At 39.1% G+C, this 17,740-nt stretch overlaps 1 protein-coding gene across 2 annotated transcripts; it reads left to right on the forward strand.

The window, feature by feature from the left end:
* The first annotated feature begins 962 nt into the window (after window positions 1–962).
* Window positions 963–4,222, forward strand: LOC107816331 (receptor like protein 27-like). 2 transcript variants are annotated; one of them, XM_016642026.2, is made up of 2 exons: window positions 963–3,844; window positions 3,930–4,222. In XM_016642026.2, exons 1-2 carry the CDS (start codon window positions 1,210–1,212, stop codon window positions 4,037–4,039), a joined length of 2,745 nt encoding a protein of 914 aa, XP_016497512.2. In that variant the 5' UTR covers window positions 963–1,209; the 3' UTR covers window positions 4,040–4,222. The 2 variants fall into 2 exon arrangements, with proteins under 2 accessions (XP_016497512.2, XP_016497513.2); XM_016642027.2 differs by having other exon boundaries at window positions 963–3,574; window positions 3,701–4,222.
* Window positions 4,223–17,740: the final 13,518 nt, after the last annotated feature.

The following is a 17,740-nucleotide window of genomic DNA, read 5'->3' on the forward strand; positions in this document are numbered from 1 at the left end:
TTAAAGTTTTCCTATCTTACCTACTATAACTTAACTTCTCTAAGAAATAGGCTAAATGTATTTATAAAGTAGTAATCTGTATTGCATAATTCAAACTTCATGCATGATAGTAATATCATATGGTTAGTGGTTATATTTGTTACCTCTGTTACCAAAAGAAATTTATCGATTGACATATACATATAACTTGAATAATTATATACATGAAAATATGTTGAATATTATTTTTTAAGATTGAAATACATGTCTTAGGCTTATACTAATATTTAAAAATATTCTTGAAATAATATGAAAAAGTGATGTTTACAATTAGACATTATTTAAAGATTAGTGACATTTTATCATGAATTTTATGTGTCGTGAGAGAAGCATAATATATTAATATTTTGTGCATTATGCTTGAAAAAAATAATACTTTGAGTTTTGGTTATTTCTCTAGACTTGGGATTAATATATTTATATTCAATTAAGAATATGGGATACCTTTTATCTCCTATGTCAATATTTTTTGCAGGCAATATGAAGTATTTTTCTACTTTCAAAGAAGTTGTTAAAATTATAGAGTTACCACTAATAAGTTACTTCGAAGAAATCAAATTTTTATTCAATTGGTAAGCAATTCGAACATGACATACAATCACGTGCTTGTGAAAAAGTGTAGAAAGTACTAATATGTAATATTTTTCGATAAATCAATGGAAGGTCAAATACTTGGACATTTCAGTGGAGCGGAGGAAAAAATTATATTATGAAAAAGTTAATTGAGGGCAGGACCAAAAATTACTACTTAGATATACCCATTTTATAGTGGTTCTTCATTTGGATGGTAAAAGGAATAAAACCGAGAAAAGCTTATCCACATGAATGATTGTTTTAGCATATCCTTATATTTATTTATTTTTATATGTATATCTTGCACTATATATTTATTCTTTGATTTGATTTCTCCTGCGGTTCTCCCTTATTAATAGCAGTTAATACAAGTTAATCATCTTCTTGTACTACTTATATGTCTCTTTCCCACCCTCTTAAAATAGGAAAATAATTTATCTGTAAGCCAAAAGATAATATAGAAGCAGCTAAATAGATAAAAGAATCCACGTTGTTTATTCGCACGAGGATGAGCCCGCATCCTCATGCAAGTTTTTGCTATTTTATACGTTTCAGATCTGCAAAAGCTTCAACTTTCCTTCTCTGTCCACAGTCCAAATGAGAAGTCAAATGTTTTCTCAGCTTGTCTTGATCCAACTACTCACCATCTACTGTAGAATTAATGAAGTAGTGGCAGCTAATTCTAGTAAATGTCTTCAGGATCAGAAGATGTTGCTGTTGCAGCTCAGAACTAATCTTACTTATGATTCTGAAATATCCACCAAGCTGGTGAAGTGGAATCAGAGGATTGACTGCTGTCAATGGCAGGGCATCACTTGCAATGGTGCAGGTCAAGTTATCGGTCTTGACCTTACTGATGAATTGTTCTCAGGCAGTATCCATCCGTTAGCAAATCTTAAATTTCTATCTGTAATCCGTCTTGACCGGAACAATTTATCTGCTCCAATTCTAGACTTCTTTTTGGACTTATCCAATCTAACTGTCTTGAGTCTAAGATCCTGCAACTTGATAGGACAAGCACCTCAGAAGATATTCCAGGTACCAACTCTGCAGACTATTGACTTGTCACAAAATGAAATGCTTGGAGGTTCTTTACCTGAATTTCCTTCAAACGGATCTCTACAAACTCTGGTTCTAAGCAATACAGGATTCTCAGGAAGTATACCCACGTCCATTGAGAACCTTAGCATATTGGCACATGTTGACCTTAGTTTATGTAATTTTACAGGTCCAATTCCGTCTTCTATGGTAAAATTAACCAAACTTGTTTATCTGGATTTCGACCGGAATAGCTTCACGGGTTCATTTCCATCTTTTAAGCTGTCCAAAAACCTCAGTTATATTAACTCAGCAAGAAATTATTTGACAGGAATATCATCCGACTGGGAAGGCTTTGAGAATCTTGAAGGACTCGACTTGAGTAACAATTCTATTTCTGGGCCCATTCCAGCATCATTGTTTTACCTCCCCTCACTTTCAGGTTTAGATCTGTCCAACAACAAATTTTCTGGCCAAATAACTGAACTACAAAATGTGACTTCTCCACTAACAGATCTTGACTTGAGTGCCAACAAATTGGAAGGGCCAATACCTGAGTTTTTTTTTGAGCTGCACGATCTCTTAGATCTTGAACTTTCATCCAACAATTTCAATGGTACTGTGCAGTTGAAGAAGTTCACAGAGCTTAATAAGCTCGTAAATCTTGATCTTTCCCACAACAGTTTTTCAGTTGACACAAATATAAGTGAATCGGAACTTTCCTTGCTCCCCCAGCTGAACAGTTTAATGATGGGATCATGCAATCTGCAGAATCTCTCCTTCCTCAAGAACCAATCCAGATTGTCTATGTTAGATCTCTCAAACAACAAACTCACTGGTGAAATACCAAACTGGTTGGTGGAGATCACTGATGGACTTCTCCGTTTTCTGAATCTTTCTGTCAATCAATTCACGCATTTTCAAGAACCTTATAGATTTGGCCGTCTAAATTTCCTTGATCTGCATTCAAATCTACTCACTGGGGTTATTCCATTACCACCACGTGCAGCTGCTTATATTGACTTCTCCAACAATAATTTTGCTACTATGATACCGCCTGACTTTGGCAATTATCTTGTAACTGCTTGGTTCCTCTCAATTGCAAACAACAAAGTTATTGGCAGTATTCCTTCTTCAATCTGCAATGCGCGCTATCTTGAAGTACTTGATTTGTCTAACAATACTTTGAATAGCACAATACCGCCATGTTTAGCAGAAAAGAGCAACACGCTGAAAGTACTGAACCTGGGAAAGAACAATCTCTCAGGAAATATACCTCGAGAGTTTTCTCATAATTGTCAATTACAGAGCCTTGACCTCAGTCAGAATTACTTAACAGGTGAGCTTCCTCGATCTTTATCCAACTGCACAAATCTGAAGCTAATAAATCTGGGAAACAACAAGATTAGGGATACCTTCCCCTGCTGGTTGAGGAACTTATCCAATTTGCGTGTACTTGCATTACGTTTTAATGGTTTCCATGGGAACATTGATTGCTCTAGAGTGAGTTCCAACTGGACAGCTCTTCAAATCATCGACCTAGCTTCCAATAATTTAGGGGGCATTCTGTCCCGAAATTCATTCTTGGAGCTAAATGCAATGACTGTTGACCCAGCTGTGGCGCATTCACGCTTTGATCACTTGCACTTTGAGTCTATATCTGTTAGGCCAATTTACTATCAGGACACAGTCGGTCTTTTTCTTAAAGGACAAAACGTTAAATTGGAAAAGATCCCTGTTTTCTTCACCTCCATTGACTTTTCAAGTAACAATTTTGTGGGGGACATACCAGAGACAGTTGGAGATCTCAAATCACTTTATCTTCTCAATATTTCACACAACAATCTCACAGGTCAAATCCCTCCAGCAGTTGGAAATTTGAAGCTATTGGGATCACTGGATCTCTCTTCAAACAAGTTGGGTGGTAATATCCCAGAAAAGCTTGCTAGCCTCACATTTCTTTCCTTCTTAAATTTATCATATAATGAACTGGTAGGAATGATACCACGAGGCACCCAAATTCAAACATTCACAGAAAGTTCTTTTATAGGAAACAAGGGGCTATGTGGGTTTCCGCTGAACATAACTTGCAAAAACAATTCAGCAGTGGCACCTTCAGAGCCAGAATTTGAGGAGGAGAAATTATTTTCAATGACGGAGGTTTATGTCAGCGTTATGTTAGGATTTGTTGTTGGTATTGGCATCATCTTTCTACCACTTTTATTCTCTAAAAGGTGGAAACAGTCGTACAACAAACTAATTGATGGATTGATTTTAAGGATATTTCAGCAGCAAGATCAAGACGGGAGAACTAGTAAAAGCATTAGCGAAGCATCTCGGAAGAAGGCAGCGGGGAAATCAAGAGGCAGTCATTAAGTTCACAAGATGATTGCAGAGAAAGGTTTTTGCTTCTTATTCTATTGCAGTCCTTTTGCTTGAACAAAGGACTTCCCTGCAGTATGCTCTTACTATTACTTCTAATTGTTTCCACTCTGAGTTACCATATTTCCTTACCTCTCATGATTCATCTTTGTTGCTTCTTACATATGATAGCAAAGTAGTTTGCCTACCCATAAGATAAAAGCTACAAGAGAAAATGTAATCTCGATTTATACTTTGTACTTGTAGGCAACACTCAGTGCATAGTTATAATGAACCTGATAACTATTACCGACTAAAATGGCTCCTGCACGTTTTTTTCCTGAAAGTGAATAATTTAGAGGCAGTTTAGAACTAGTATTGCAGCAAGTAGATAAAGAATGTACTGATGGAAATGCATGTAACATTCTCAAAAGTAAACTAAAGCACAGCATTGTCAGAAGCCAAAAAAAGAAAAGTATTGCCTCAGGCAGGGGCGAATTTAGGGGGGCGGAGGGGGATCCGAATCCCCTTCGCCGAAAAATTACATTGTATATATAAGGCAAAATCTATTTTTTACCTTTATATATTAAGTTTTGAAATCCCTTGGCACAGTCCAAAAGTGTAGCTTAGTGGTCAAGGGGTTCAAAATCTTTGAAAGGTCATAGGTTCAATTCCCACTAGCTATGATCTTTTTTTTCTTGAACCCCCTTCGCGAAGATCCTGCCTCCGCCACTGGCCTCAGGTCAACTTCGAAGAAGCATTTCAACAAGCACCTGCTCGGCATAGACAGGTCAGAGCTGAATTTATGCAACAAAATTCAGAATTGAACTCTTAGAATATGGTCTCATTATATTGAAAAAGGCATAAAAGGATAAGTTTCAAATCTCCAGCAACTCACAAAATAAAAGTAGTTACATTCATTAAGGATGCTGCTAGGCAGACATTGATTTTCGTCAATGATTAGTCAAGAGCAGACCCAAATGTTTTTTTCCATAAATTATGAGTGTCAAATTTATGTTTTTTATTTTATTAACTAAGTCATTTTCTACCGGAACACTTTTACTCTATCTTTACTGCACCATTTTAACACGTCCAACTGACATGGCAAATAACTTTTGAGCGCGTGAACATTAAAAATATACTGACAAAAATTATTTCAACGGTAAAATACACCCTTCCCTATTATATAATTAAACCTTCATTAGTTCCTCGCCCTTTCCTTAAATCCAGCCCTATTTCTTTACCCTTTTCTTGATTTTCTAGTTTAAAAATTCTATTCTTCTCTCCAAATTGAACGTAGTGTCGCCTGAGTGTTCGTATCTTGGCTTAAGCTCTCAATTATGTCTCTCACACCAAGAGTCGATTCATGCCGGTGTGGTCATGAATGTCAATTGAAAACTTCAGTCTCCATCTAATCCTGGAAGGATGTTCTATGGTTGCAAAATAGAAAAGGTAAGTGATATTAATTATTTTTACTATGTTGTCCCCAATTTTAGTTTGAATCAATTTTTTCGTTTGAAGGACAAAGGGGATGTAATTATTTTAGGTGGGTTGACGACGAGTTTCCTAGCCAAGCGAATAGGGTTATTTGGGGTTTATTGAACAGGGTCAAAGTTTTTGAAGAAGAAAGGGCTCGACCAAGAATATGGAGGAAGAAATTGGCTTCTATTATAGTAATAATGCTAATTATTTTGGTTTGCTACTGTGTTCGTTGATAGTTGATAGTTGAAGTTGTTGTGGTTTTGCTCATGGTTGGAATAGTTGTTGTATTTTGTGTCTTAGCTGCTCTATTTTGTGTTTGTACTGGTGGTTGATATATTTTGGGTGTATCTAGTTTGTTTGAATGTAATTGTGGCTTGTGGCCTTATTTCAATGAAATGAAGAATTTTTCTACAATTGCCTTTTATGTATTGGTTCAAATATGGAATTCAAAGTGCTAAAATGTTAAAGTTGTAACATGAACTCAACTGATAAGTCTTAACAAACAACCATCGCAGCCTACTGTAACGACCCGACCGATCGTTTTGAGAGTTGTAGCCCCATTCCCCCATTTACTACTCAATTTATGTTTTACAGTTGTTATGTGACTTGTCGGGGTGATTAGTTTGGGTCCGATGAGGTTTTAAGAATAAATTGGAACACTTAGTTCCAAGGTTTATAGTTTAAGTTGAAATAGTGACCGGATGTCGACTTAAGTGTAAACGACCCCGGAATAGAGTTTTGATGATTCTAATAGCTCCGTATGGTAATTTTGGACTTAGGAGCGTGTCCGAAAAATTATTTGGAAGTCCGTAGTGGATTTTGGCTTGAAATGGCGAAAGTTGAATTTTTGGGAAGTTTGACTGGGGAGTTGACTTTTTGATATTGGGGTCGGAATCCAATTCTGAAAATTTTCATAGCTATGTTATGTCATTTATGACTTGTGTGCAAAATTTGAGGTCAATCGGACTTGATTTGAAAGGTTTCGGCATCAAATATAGAAGTTGGAAATTATTAAGTTCCTTAATCTTGAATTGGGGTATGATTCGTGGTTTTAACATTGTTTTATGTGATTTGAGGTTTCAACTAAGTCCGTATGATGTTTTAAGACTTGTTGAGTATTTGGGTTGAGGTCCCGAGGGCCTCGGGTGAGTTTCGAATGGTTAACGGATCAAAATTTGGACTTAAATAGCTGCTAGAAATTTTTCTGCTAGAAATCGAGGCTGGAAATCGAGGTTGGAAATAGGTTAGAAATCGAGACTGGAAATAGGCTGAAAATCGAGGGCATGAAATTGAGGGCAGGAAATCGAGGGTTGGAAATCGAGGGCAACGCCTGGACAGAAACTTTAAGTTATAAAAAGGGGATTTCGTCTCATTTTTCATTTTTGACAAATTGAAGCTTGGGAGAGGCGATTTTTAAGAGATTTTTAAGGAAAAACATCGGAGTAAGTGATTCTAACTCGGATTTGGTCAATATACGCGAATATATCATTGTTTTCATCATTTAATTAGTGTTTTGAGATGGAAACTTGGGGAAGATTGTAGAAATTTCATAAAACAATTTTTTGAGATTTTGATGTCGATTCGGAGTCGGATTTGAGTGAAACCAGTATGGTTGGACTCGTAATTGAATGAGTTGTCAAATTTTGTGAGTTTCGTCGGATTCCGAGACGTGGGCCCCACGGGCAATTTTTGGGTTAAATTTCGGATTTTGTTAGAAAAATTATATTTTCTTATGGAGTTTATTCCTATAATTGGTATTGATTGAATCGAATTAATTATGATTAGATTCGAGCCGATCGGAGTCGGAAAATCAAGAAAAAAGCATATTACTTGACTAATTAATCGTGGTTTGAGGTAAGTGACTTGTCTAACCTTGTGTGGGGGAAATTTCCCTTATGATTGGTATTGATATAAAAATATTAATGTGTTGAAAGTCGTGTACATGAGGTGATGAGTGTGTACACAGGCTAAATGTGGAAGATTATGTCTTTAAATTGTGTAGAGCACTATTGCATATTAATTAAATTATTTATTCTATTATATTCATCATCCTTAATATATTTTTGTATCTTAAATTTGCCTGACCTGTTCCTGCTAAGTGTGTTACCTGTTTAGTTGAAACTCCATTTTTTTGTTTTGTGCATTATTTGAAAAATGAATTTCTTAAATTTAAATATTATTAAAAATGAAGTATTTTACATTTAAATTTTTTTTTATTTAGACAAGGTGTTAAATTTTGTGAAATATTATTTTTGCTGAATATTTTGTGAGCTTTTTGTACTCATTGTGATTGAGTCGTGAGCTCTTTATTGTGGAAAAATATTATTGTTGTTGATTTATTTTGGTAAGTTGAGATAGTTGGGCACTTGAGGTGCAAATTGTGATATATTGTGATGTTGATACGCATGCGGTGGTATAAAGTATAGGTGCTGAAACGTATGCGGTAAGATAAGGGTGGCTTGATACGCGTGGCTAGTAGGGGAACAACTAGAAGTCATGCGGTGTGATAAGGGTGGCTAAAACGCGGGATGCTATTTCGGGAAAAATATTTTCTTTAAAATTTAATGTGAAGGCTCCCGCGGTGATATAAGGAAATGAGATATTGTGGATTTATTTATAATTTGGGACTACGAGGCGGTACCTATAGAGTGTCCTTGTTGATATTTCTTTATGGCTGCATTGCCTTTGGTTATTTTTGGTGTTTTCCTTAAAATTGTAAATTTTTGTTTTCCTTCTGTGAGGTGTTAATTGCCCTTATTATGTGTAGTTAAATTGTGACATACTACTTACTTGATTTATCCCCATTATCATTATTGTTATTATATTGTTAAACTTTTCTCCTTATCTTTTATTATTCCAGTAGGGCCTGACCTGACCTCATCACTACTCTACCGAGGTTAGCTTGGCACTTACTGGGTACCGCTGTGGTGAACTCATACTACGCTTTTGCACATCTTTTTGTGCAGATCCAGGTACATCTTATCAGACCAGGCACCAGTAAACTAAGCTGTACGAGGAGACTTTGAGGTATATCTGACAACGTCTGCAGACTCTGGAGTCCCCTTCTATCTTATTATGTTGTCTTCCTTATTTCCTTTAGACTCTGATGTATAGAGACATTGAGAATAAATTCTTAGAAGCTTATGACTTATTTCTACCGGGTTTTGGGAGTTAAAATTGTTAAATTTGCAGTTCTTATTTATTCGACTGTTGAGGATTAAATTTCAATTTATATTTTATTATTTCGCATTGATAGGCTTACCTAGTCTTAGAGACTAGGTGCCATCACGATATCCTATGGAGGAAATTTGGGGTCATTACAAGTTGGTATGAGAGCTCTAGGTTCATAGGTGTTATGAGTCACAAGCAGGTTTAGTAGAGTCTCGTGGATCGATACGGAGACGTATGTACTTATCTTCGGGAGGCTATGTAACTGTTAGGAAAATGTTCACTTCTTGATTCCTTATCGTGCGCATTTGTTGACTTCGAAGTTCTAAACCATTGTCTTTCTATTCTCTCACAGATGGTGAGGACACACACAACTGGATCTGATGATCAGACATCCGTGCCCCCTGTTGAAGCCGCAAGAGGCCGGGGCAGAGGCCGAGGAAGACCACGTAGTGCAGCCAGAGCGCCAGCACGAGATACTGCAGAGGAACCACCAGAAGCTCCAGTTAGAGAACAGGCACCTGAGACGCCTGTTACTACTCCTCCACTTCAGGAGACTCTTACCCAGTTTTTTAGCATGTTTGGAACTCTAGCTCAGGTAGGGTTAATTCCACTTGCTCCTGCCATATCTCAGGCCGGGGGAGGAGCACAGACTCCCACCGCCCGTACCCCAGAACCACAGGCCCAAGTTGACCATGATCTAGAGGTTATACCAGTGCAACCAGTTGTCCCTGTTCGGCCCGAGGCTAGGGCAGCAGTTTCAGAGGGGGGGCAACTCAGGCTCGAGAGGTACAAGAAGTACCACCCTCCCACTTTCAGCGATTTAGCTTCAGAGGATGCTCGGGGTTTTCTTGAGGAATGTCATTGTATCCTTCATACTATGGGTATTGTGGATTCCAGTGGGGTTTCTTTCACGGCATTCCAGCTTAGAGGAGCGGCCTACCAGTGGTGGCGGGTATATGAGTTTGATAGTCCGACTGAGGTAGCTTCACTTACTAGGACTCAATTTTCAGATATTTTTTTGAGCGAGTATGTTCCTCAGAGTCTTAGAGATGCATGGCGCGCAGAGTTTGAGAAGATGCGCCAGGGTTCTATGACCTTGTCAGAGTATGTGGTCTGATTCAGTGATTTGGCTAGGCATGCACCAACCTTAGTTGCTACTGTTTGAAAGCGGGTTCGTCGTTGTGGGGATCCACCCTAGTATCAGATTCAATATGTCAGAGCTAGAGATGGACATCGCATACCAACAGGTGGTGTCAATTGCTAGGATATTGGAGGGTATGCGGATCCAGGAGAGAGAAGAGAGGGAAGCTAAGAGACTCCGAGATTCTGTCACGTACAACATTTCTCGTGCCCCAGCTGCAACCCGTCGTGGTAGAGGCTATGTGAGTCGTCCTATTCATTTAGCACTTTCATCTTCCAACGGTATTCCAGCTACTCCCAGACCTCAGGTTCCGTATTATGCACCGCTAGTGTCTAGTGTACCTCCTATACGGGGTCTTTCAGCGGGCAGTCTAATCGATCATGCCCGAGCCAGTCCCAGCAGCCACATCCTCCGAGGGCTTATTTTGAGTGTGGCGACACTCGTCATATAATAAGGGATTGTCCCAGACTTAAGAGGGGTGCACATCCACAGATTTCTCAGGCCCCACCCATTCCACAGGGCCCTAAGGCTTCTCAGGCCATGATCACTGCACCAGTTGCTACTCCACCTGCACAGCCAGCTAGAGGTGGAGGTCGGACAGGTAGAGGTCGCCCTAGAGGGGGAGGCCAAGCCAGATATTATGCCCTTCCTGCTAGGACGGAGGCAGTTGCATCCGATTCTGTTATCACAGGTATTGTTCCGGTCTGTTATAAAGATGCATCAGTCTTATTTGATCCAGGCTCCACTTATTCTTATGTGTCATCTTATTTTGCCCCGTATTTGGGCGTATCCCGTGATTCTTTGAGTTCTTCTATTTATGTATCTACACCCGTGGGTGAATCTATTATTGTTAACCGCGTGTATCAGTCGTGTTTGATTGTTATCAGTGGTTTTGAGACCAGAACTGATTTATTATTGCTCAGTATGGTGGATTTCGATATTATTTTGGGCATGAACTGGTTGTCACCCTATCACGCTATCCTTGATTGTCACACCAAGACGGTGACGTTGGCTAGGCCAGGTCTACCGCGGCTAGAGTGGAGAGGTACCTTGGATCATGTTCCTAGCAGGGTTGTTTCATTTCTTAAGGCTCAACGAATGGTTGAGAAGGGGTGCGATGCGTATCTGGCCTATGTGAGAGATATTAGTGTTGATACTCCTACCGTGGAATCAGTTCCTGTAGTAAGGGATTTTCCTGATGTATTTCCAGCGGATCTTCTGGGTATGCCACCCGACAGAGATATTGACTTTGGCATTGATTTGTTACCAGGCACTCATCCCATTTCTATTCCACCATATCGTATGGCCCCAACAGAATTGAAGGAATTAAAAGAGCAGTTACAGGAGCTGCTTGATAAGGGTTTTGTTCGGCCTAGTGTATCACCTTACAGTACTCCTGTCTTATTTGTGAATAAGAAGGATGGCTCTATGTGGATGTGTATTGATTACCGCTAGCTGAACAAGGTTACAGTGAAGAACAGGTATACATTGCCATGTATTGATGACCTATTTGATCAGCTTCAGGGTGCTAGAGTGTTCTCTAAGATGGACTTGCGTTCAGGCTATCATCAGTTGAAGATTCGGGAATCAGATATCCCGAAGACTGCTTTCAGGACTCGATATGGTCATTACGAGTTCCTGGTGATGTCTTTTGGGCTGAACAACGCCCCAACAACATTTATGCACTTAATGAATAATGTATTCTGGCCCTATCTTAATTCTTTCGTCATTGTGTTTATTAACGACATTCTAGTGTATTCCCGAAATCGGGAGAATCATGAACATCACCTGAGGATTGTGCTTCAGACTTTGAGAAAAAAAAAAAGAAGTTGTATGCAAAATTTTCAAAGTGTGAATTATGGCTTGGTTCAGTAGGATTTTTGGGTCATGTGGTAACGAACAAGGGGATCCAAGTAGATCTGAAGAAAATTGAAGCAGTACAGAGTTGACCCAGACCATTATCAGCTACTGAGATCCGGAGTTTTCTTAGCTTGGCGGGGTACTATCGCCGATTTGTAGAGGGTTTCTCTTTTATTGCTGCACCTATGACCAAATTGACCCATAAGGGTGCTCCGTTCAGGTTGACCGAGGAATGTGAGAAGAGATTTCAAAAGCTCAAGACAGCTTTGACTACAACCCCAGTATTGGTATTGCCTACAGGTCCAGGGTCTTATAATATGTATTTTGATGCTTCACGCATTGGTCTTGGCGCAGTGTTGATGCAAGACGGTAGGGTGATTGCCTATGTATCCAGACAGTTAAAGGTACATGAGAACAATTATCTGATCCACGACCTTGAGTTAGCAACTATTGTTCATGCCTTGAAGAATTGGCGGCATTATTTGTACGGTGTCCATTGTGAGGTTTATACTGATCATCAGAGTCTACAACATCTGTTTAAACAGAATGATCTTAATTTGCGGCAGCGGAGGTAGTTGGAGTTGCTTAAGGATTATGATATCACCATTCTCTATCATCCTGGAAAGGCCAATGTGGTGGCCGATGCCTTGAGTCGTAAGGCGGAGAGTTTGGGCAGCTTAGCATACTTACCAGTAGTAGAGAGACATTTAGCCTTGGATGTTTAGGCCTTGGCCAACCAGTTTGTTAGATTGGATGTTTCCGAGCCGAGCCAAGTTTTGGCTTGTGTGGTTTCTCAGTCTTCTTTGTATGATCGTATCAGGGAGCATTAGTATGATAACCCTCATCTGCTTGTCCTTAAGGACACAGTTTAGCAAGGTGTGTATTACGGATGCAGGGGCAGGCTATATGTGCCTAATGTAGATGGTTTGCGTAAGTTGATTCTCTAGGAGGCTCACATTTCGCGGTACTCCATTCATCCAGGTGCCGCGAAGATGTATCATAACTTGAGACAACACTATTAGTGGAGGCAGATGAAGAAAGATATAGTGGAATATGTAGCCCGGTGACTAAATTGTCAGCAGATGAAATGTACATCAACGACCGGGTGGATTGCTTCAGAAGTTAGAGATTCTAGAGTGGAAATGGGAGCGGATCACTATGGATTTCGTTGTTGGGCTCCCAGGACTCAGAGGAAGTTCGATGCAGTTTGGGTGATTGTGGATAGATTGACCAAGTCAGATCATTTCATTCAAGTGGTTACTACTTACTCTTCGGAGCAGCTGGCTCAAGTTTACATTCGCGAGATTGTTAGGCTTCATGACCTACCGATATCTATCATCTTTGACCGGGGTACGCAGTTTACATCACGGTTATGGAGAGCCGTACAACGGGAGTTAGGTACTCGTGTGGAGTTGAGTACAATATTTCACCCTCAAACGGACGGACAGTCCGAGCGCACTATTCATATATTAGAGGATATGCTTCGTGCGTGTGCGATAGATTTTGGGAGTGCTTGGGATCAGTTCTTACCACTTGCGGAGTTTGCTTACAACAACAGCTACCAGTCGAGCATTCAGATGGATCTGTATGAGGCCTTGTATGGTAGGCGGTACTGGTCTCTAGTGGGTTGGTTCGAGCCGGGCGAAGCTAGACTATTGGGTACGGACTTGGTTCAAGATTCTTTGGAAAAAGGTTAAATTGATTCAGGATCGGCTTCATACAGCTCAATCTAGACAAAAGAGTTATGCGGATCGGAAGGTTCGTGATGTTGCATTCATGGTTAGTGAGCGGGTCTTGCTTCGCGTTTCGCCTATGAAGGGTGTTATGAGATTCGCAAAGAAGGTCAAGTTGAGCCCGAGGTATATCGGACCTTTTGAGATTCTTGAGAGAGTTAGAGAGGTGGCTTACAGACTTGCACTACCACCTAGTCTCTCTGCAGTTTATCCAGTGTTCCATGTTTCCATGCTCCGGAAGTATCACGGCGATCCGTCTCATGTGTTAGACTTCATCTCAGTCCAGTTGTTGAAGGATCTATCTTATGTTGAGGAACTAGTGGCCATTTTGGACAGACAGGTTAGAAAGCTAAGATAAAAGAGCATTGCTTCAGTGAAAGTACATTGGAGGGGTCATCCGCTCGAGGAGGCGACTTGGGAGACCGAGCATGATATGCGTAGCTGTTATCCTCATCTTTTCACCACTCCAGGTATAATTCTAAACTCGTTCGAGGACGAACGTTTATTTAAGAGGGGGAGAATGTAACGACCCGACCGATCGTTTTGAGAGTTGTAGCCCCATTCCCTCATTTACTGCTCAATTTATGCTTTACAGTTGTTATGTGACTTGCCGGGGTGATTGGTTTGGGTTCGGTGAGGTTTTAAGAATGAATTGGAACACTTAGTTTCAAGGTTTAAAGTTTAAGTTGAAATAGTGACCGGATGTTGACTTATGTGTAAACGAGCTCGGAATAGAGTTTTGATGATAGTGTCCGAAAAATTATTTGGAAGTCCATAGTGGAATTTGGCTTGAAATGGCGAAAGTTGAATTTTTGAAAAGTTTAACCGGGGAGTTGACTTTTTGATATCGGGATCGGAATCCAGCTCTTAAAATTTTCATAGCTCCGTTAGGTCATTTATGACTTGTGTGCAAAATTTGAGGTCAATTGAACTTGATTTGATAGGTGCCATCACGATATCCTACGGAGGGAATTTGGGGTCATGACACCTACCATCCTCCAGATTTACCGAGCACATACAATCCAACTTATGCAGAAAAAGCACTGCAATTGCATTCATAACTGATGCAAAAGGTTACTGAGGCTACCAACTGAATGCTTTAAATTGAATGCTTTAAACTGAATGCTTCATAAAAGCACATACACGAATGCTTTAAACTGAGGCTACCAATATCATTTAAATTGCATTCACAACTAAAGTGTTTACAACACCAGTCACAATTCCAAACAACTAAAGTGTTTACACCTTAAAGTAGTGCCAACTAGTGACCCAAAAAAGACACAATAATCAATCCAAGTCTAGATACTTAGCAAACTACATGAACTCAAACTCAAAATAGCATAATCCTAACACAACTATGGCGCTGGAGGGGTTGGACTTGCAACTGAAGAGGTAGTTGACGAAGATCCAATTTGATTTCTCCTGTTTGCACTTAGTTGTTGTAGCTGGGAAATAGTTATAGCATTTCTTCCTTTAAAGTTAAGCCCAAGAGGTTTAAAACCAAGATCAATATTGACTGCACTGGTATCCTTCACAACCTTAGTCCCAAATGATACAACTCTTTCACCTGAACTACCAGGCTAAAATTGACATAAAAGCATATAGATTAGTCATAAAAAATGGTAGTAATAACATGTTGAAGTTATGAATAGGCAGTCCTTACATTAATGACAGTCATTCCAGTTGTAGGGTTGGTGTAACATCCAAAACCAACATTTCTTGGCCTCTTCTGTCCATCAGATGGTGGTGCAGATTCAACACCTTTCCCCCTTGTTCTTTTAACCCCAACAGTAAGTTTTTCAGGAGCAGTTGCTGGAGGTGCATTTGGAGATGCACCTCTGCCAAATTTAGTGTTGTTTCCCCTTCCTCTGCCACTGCTTGTGCCTGTATTAGTTACTGGAGGTACAAAAATGCACCCCTGCCAAATCTAGTGATGTTTTCCCTTCCTCTGCCACTACTTGTATTAGTTGCTGCAGATTCTTGAGTTGCTTGACTTCCTTGGTTTTGTTGAGTTGCTTGAGTTGACTGTCTACTTGTAAACTCTCCCATTCCACCCTAAAAAATATTCAATTATAACACATATATAAGTTAGCATTTGAAGTGAATAAAAAAGGTGAAAAACATTACAACTTACCTTGATTGGCAGGTAGACTTGTTATGGCCTGCTTGATGACATTTTGAACATGTTATCTTAACTTCTTGCTTAGAGAGCTTGCCATACTTATTTTTTTTAGGCTCATTCTTGGCCTTTTTTTTGGGGGGAGGGGAGGGCTGCCTGGCACTGACTTTGGTGCAGAAAGCTCAATTACCATATTATTAGTGTCATGCCACGTTTTCATGTTGGGGATTGGTTCAAGAAAGTATTGATATGCCTTAAGAAATATCTTATTTATATACCAGCGATCCATATAATTATATGGTTCTTCTTCTTGGTGATAGATTGCACATATTACATGTGCACAAGGGATCCCTCTTAACTGCCAGGATCTACAAGTGCATGTTCTTCTCATCAAGTTTACTATATATCTGTATTCATACTCATCAACCTCAAACACATCAGTTCCAAAGCACAAAACTTTGCATTTCCTAGAGAACTCCTTATTTTCTTCTAGAATTACCCTTGCCAGAGGAGAAATGTTTGTAATCCAAGTCTCTGCAAACTTTATCATATCAACATGTCTCCTAACTACTTTATGTCTAATGTCCTCTAGCATGCTAATAATAGACTTGTGCCTAGGTGCCAATATCCAAGAATTAAAGGTCACACACATATTATTTTCTACAATATCACATTCGGAGTGTTCAAGAAAAAAAGCTCTACACCAATACTCTTTGTTATACTTTAATAAATTTTCACATATACGTTTTCCAAGCTTTCCCAAAGCAGCCATTTCTTCTTTCAACTTCACCTCAAAACTAGCCTTAGAACACCTCCAAAATTGCTTTCTCATCTCCTTACCTCTCCAGATTTTTGACTAGTTAGACCATATGTGCCTAGCACACATTCGATGCTCACAATTTGGTAGTAACTCTTGAATGCTTGGTAGCGATCCCCAAAAACAGAAATGAATCAAACAAAACCCTACAAAATAGAGATGAAGTAGAAATTTAAAACAGAAAGTAGAGATGACTTAGAAAGTTAAAACAGAAAGTTGAGATGAAGTAGAAAGTTAAAACAGAAAGTAGATATGAAGTAGAACTTTAAAACAGAAAGTAGAGATGAAGTAAAATACCTTTTGCATATCAGACATAACTGTTAATCCAGCTTCATCTCCTAACTCCAAATAAGATATTAAGTTGTTTATAAACCAACTCCAAGATGCTTTTGACTCATTGTCTATCACAGCGCATGCAATGAGATACATTTGTTGATTCCCATTTTTTCCAATAGCTACCAACAATTCACCCTTACATGCTCCCTTTAGAAAACACTCATCAAATCCAATGATCTTCTTGCATCTTTCCAACCAACCATCAAAGCACACATAGAAATATTTAAACAGATTCTTTCTAGGCTCTGAATTTCTATCAGTTTTGACCAAGCAAGTGATACCAGGATTGGTTTGTGTAATAATATCAATATAGTCACATAATCTAGCAAACGCCATCTTCCAATCCCCCCTAAACGTCCTAAGAACTATCTATTTTGCCCTGTAACCGATGGTTCTACCGACATATAAACCCAATTTGTCTCTAACCAATTCTTGCATTTCCCAGATCCTAATATAGGGCTGAAAAGTGATCCTATCTCTGAAATTGTTAGCAATATACTTAGAATTAGAAAGTTTGTTCTTGTTAATTGGAGTGCACTTGTGAATAGGATAATACTTCTTAACTATAAAATTCCCCGAATCCCTATCAATATTTGCAAATAACTCCCACTAGCAAATCTTAGATTTACATTTCACCCTCACCCTAGATGGTTCATTGGGTTTGACTTTCAACTGTGCATGGTATTCAATAGCATAGTTAGTAACTGCCTTCCTAAATTGATTGACATTCTCAAATATCATGCAAAGTTCAAAAATAGACACAACACAATCTGGATCATATCTTAACTGTGTACTCTTCCTTCTACTTGGCAAATCAACACCAATTTCAGCTTCCACATCTAGCTCATTATCAAAATCATCACTACCTATATCAGAACTATCAACATAGTCCTCATCCCTCCTAATTTACCAGCATATTTGTCTGCCTTGTTCTTGCCAATGTCTTCAAAACCTCTATCTATTTTTCCTTTTTCTAGAGGTACTTCTACATGAACAGTTGGTTTTTTCCTTCTTCTAGCCTTTAGCTTTGTTCTCTTTTCATTCCTGACAGCTATCAACTCTTTATCAGC

Source organism: Nicotiana tabacum, chromosome 19 (assembly GCF_000715075.1).
Source record: "Nicotiana tabacum cultivar K326 chromosome 19, ASM71507v2, whole genome shotgun sequence".
Taxonomy (NCBI): domain Eukaryota; kingdom Viridiplantae; phylum Streptophyta; class Magnoliopsida; order Solanales; family Solanaceae; genus Nicotiana; species Nicotiana tabacum.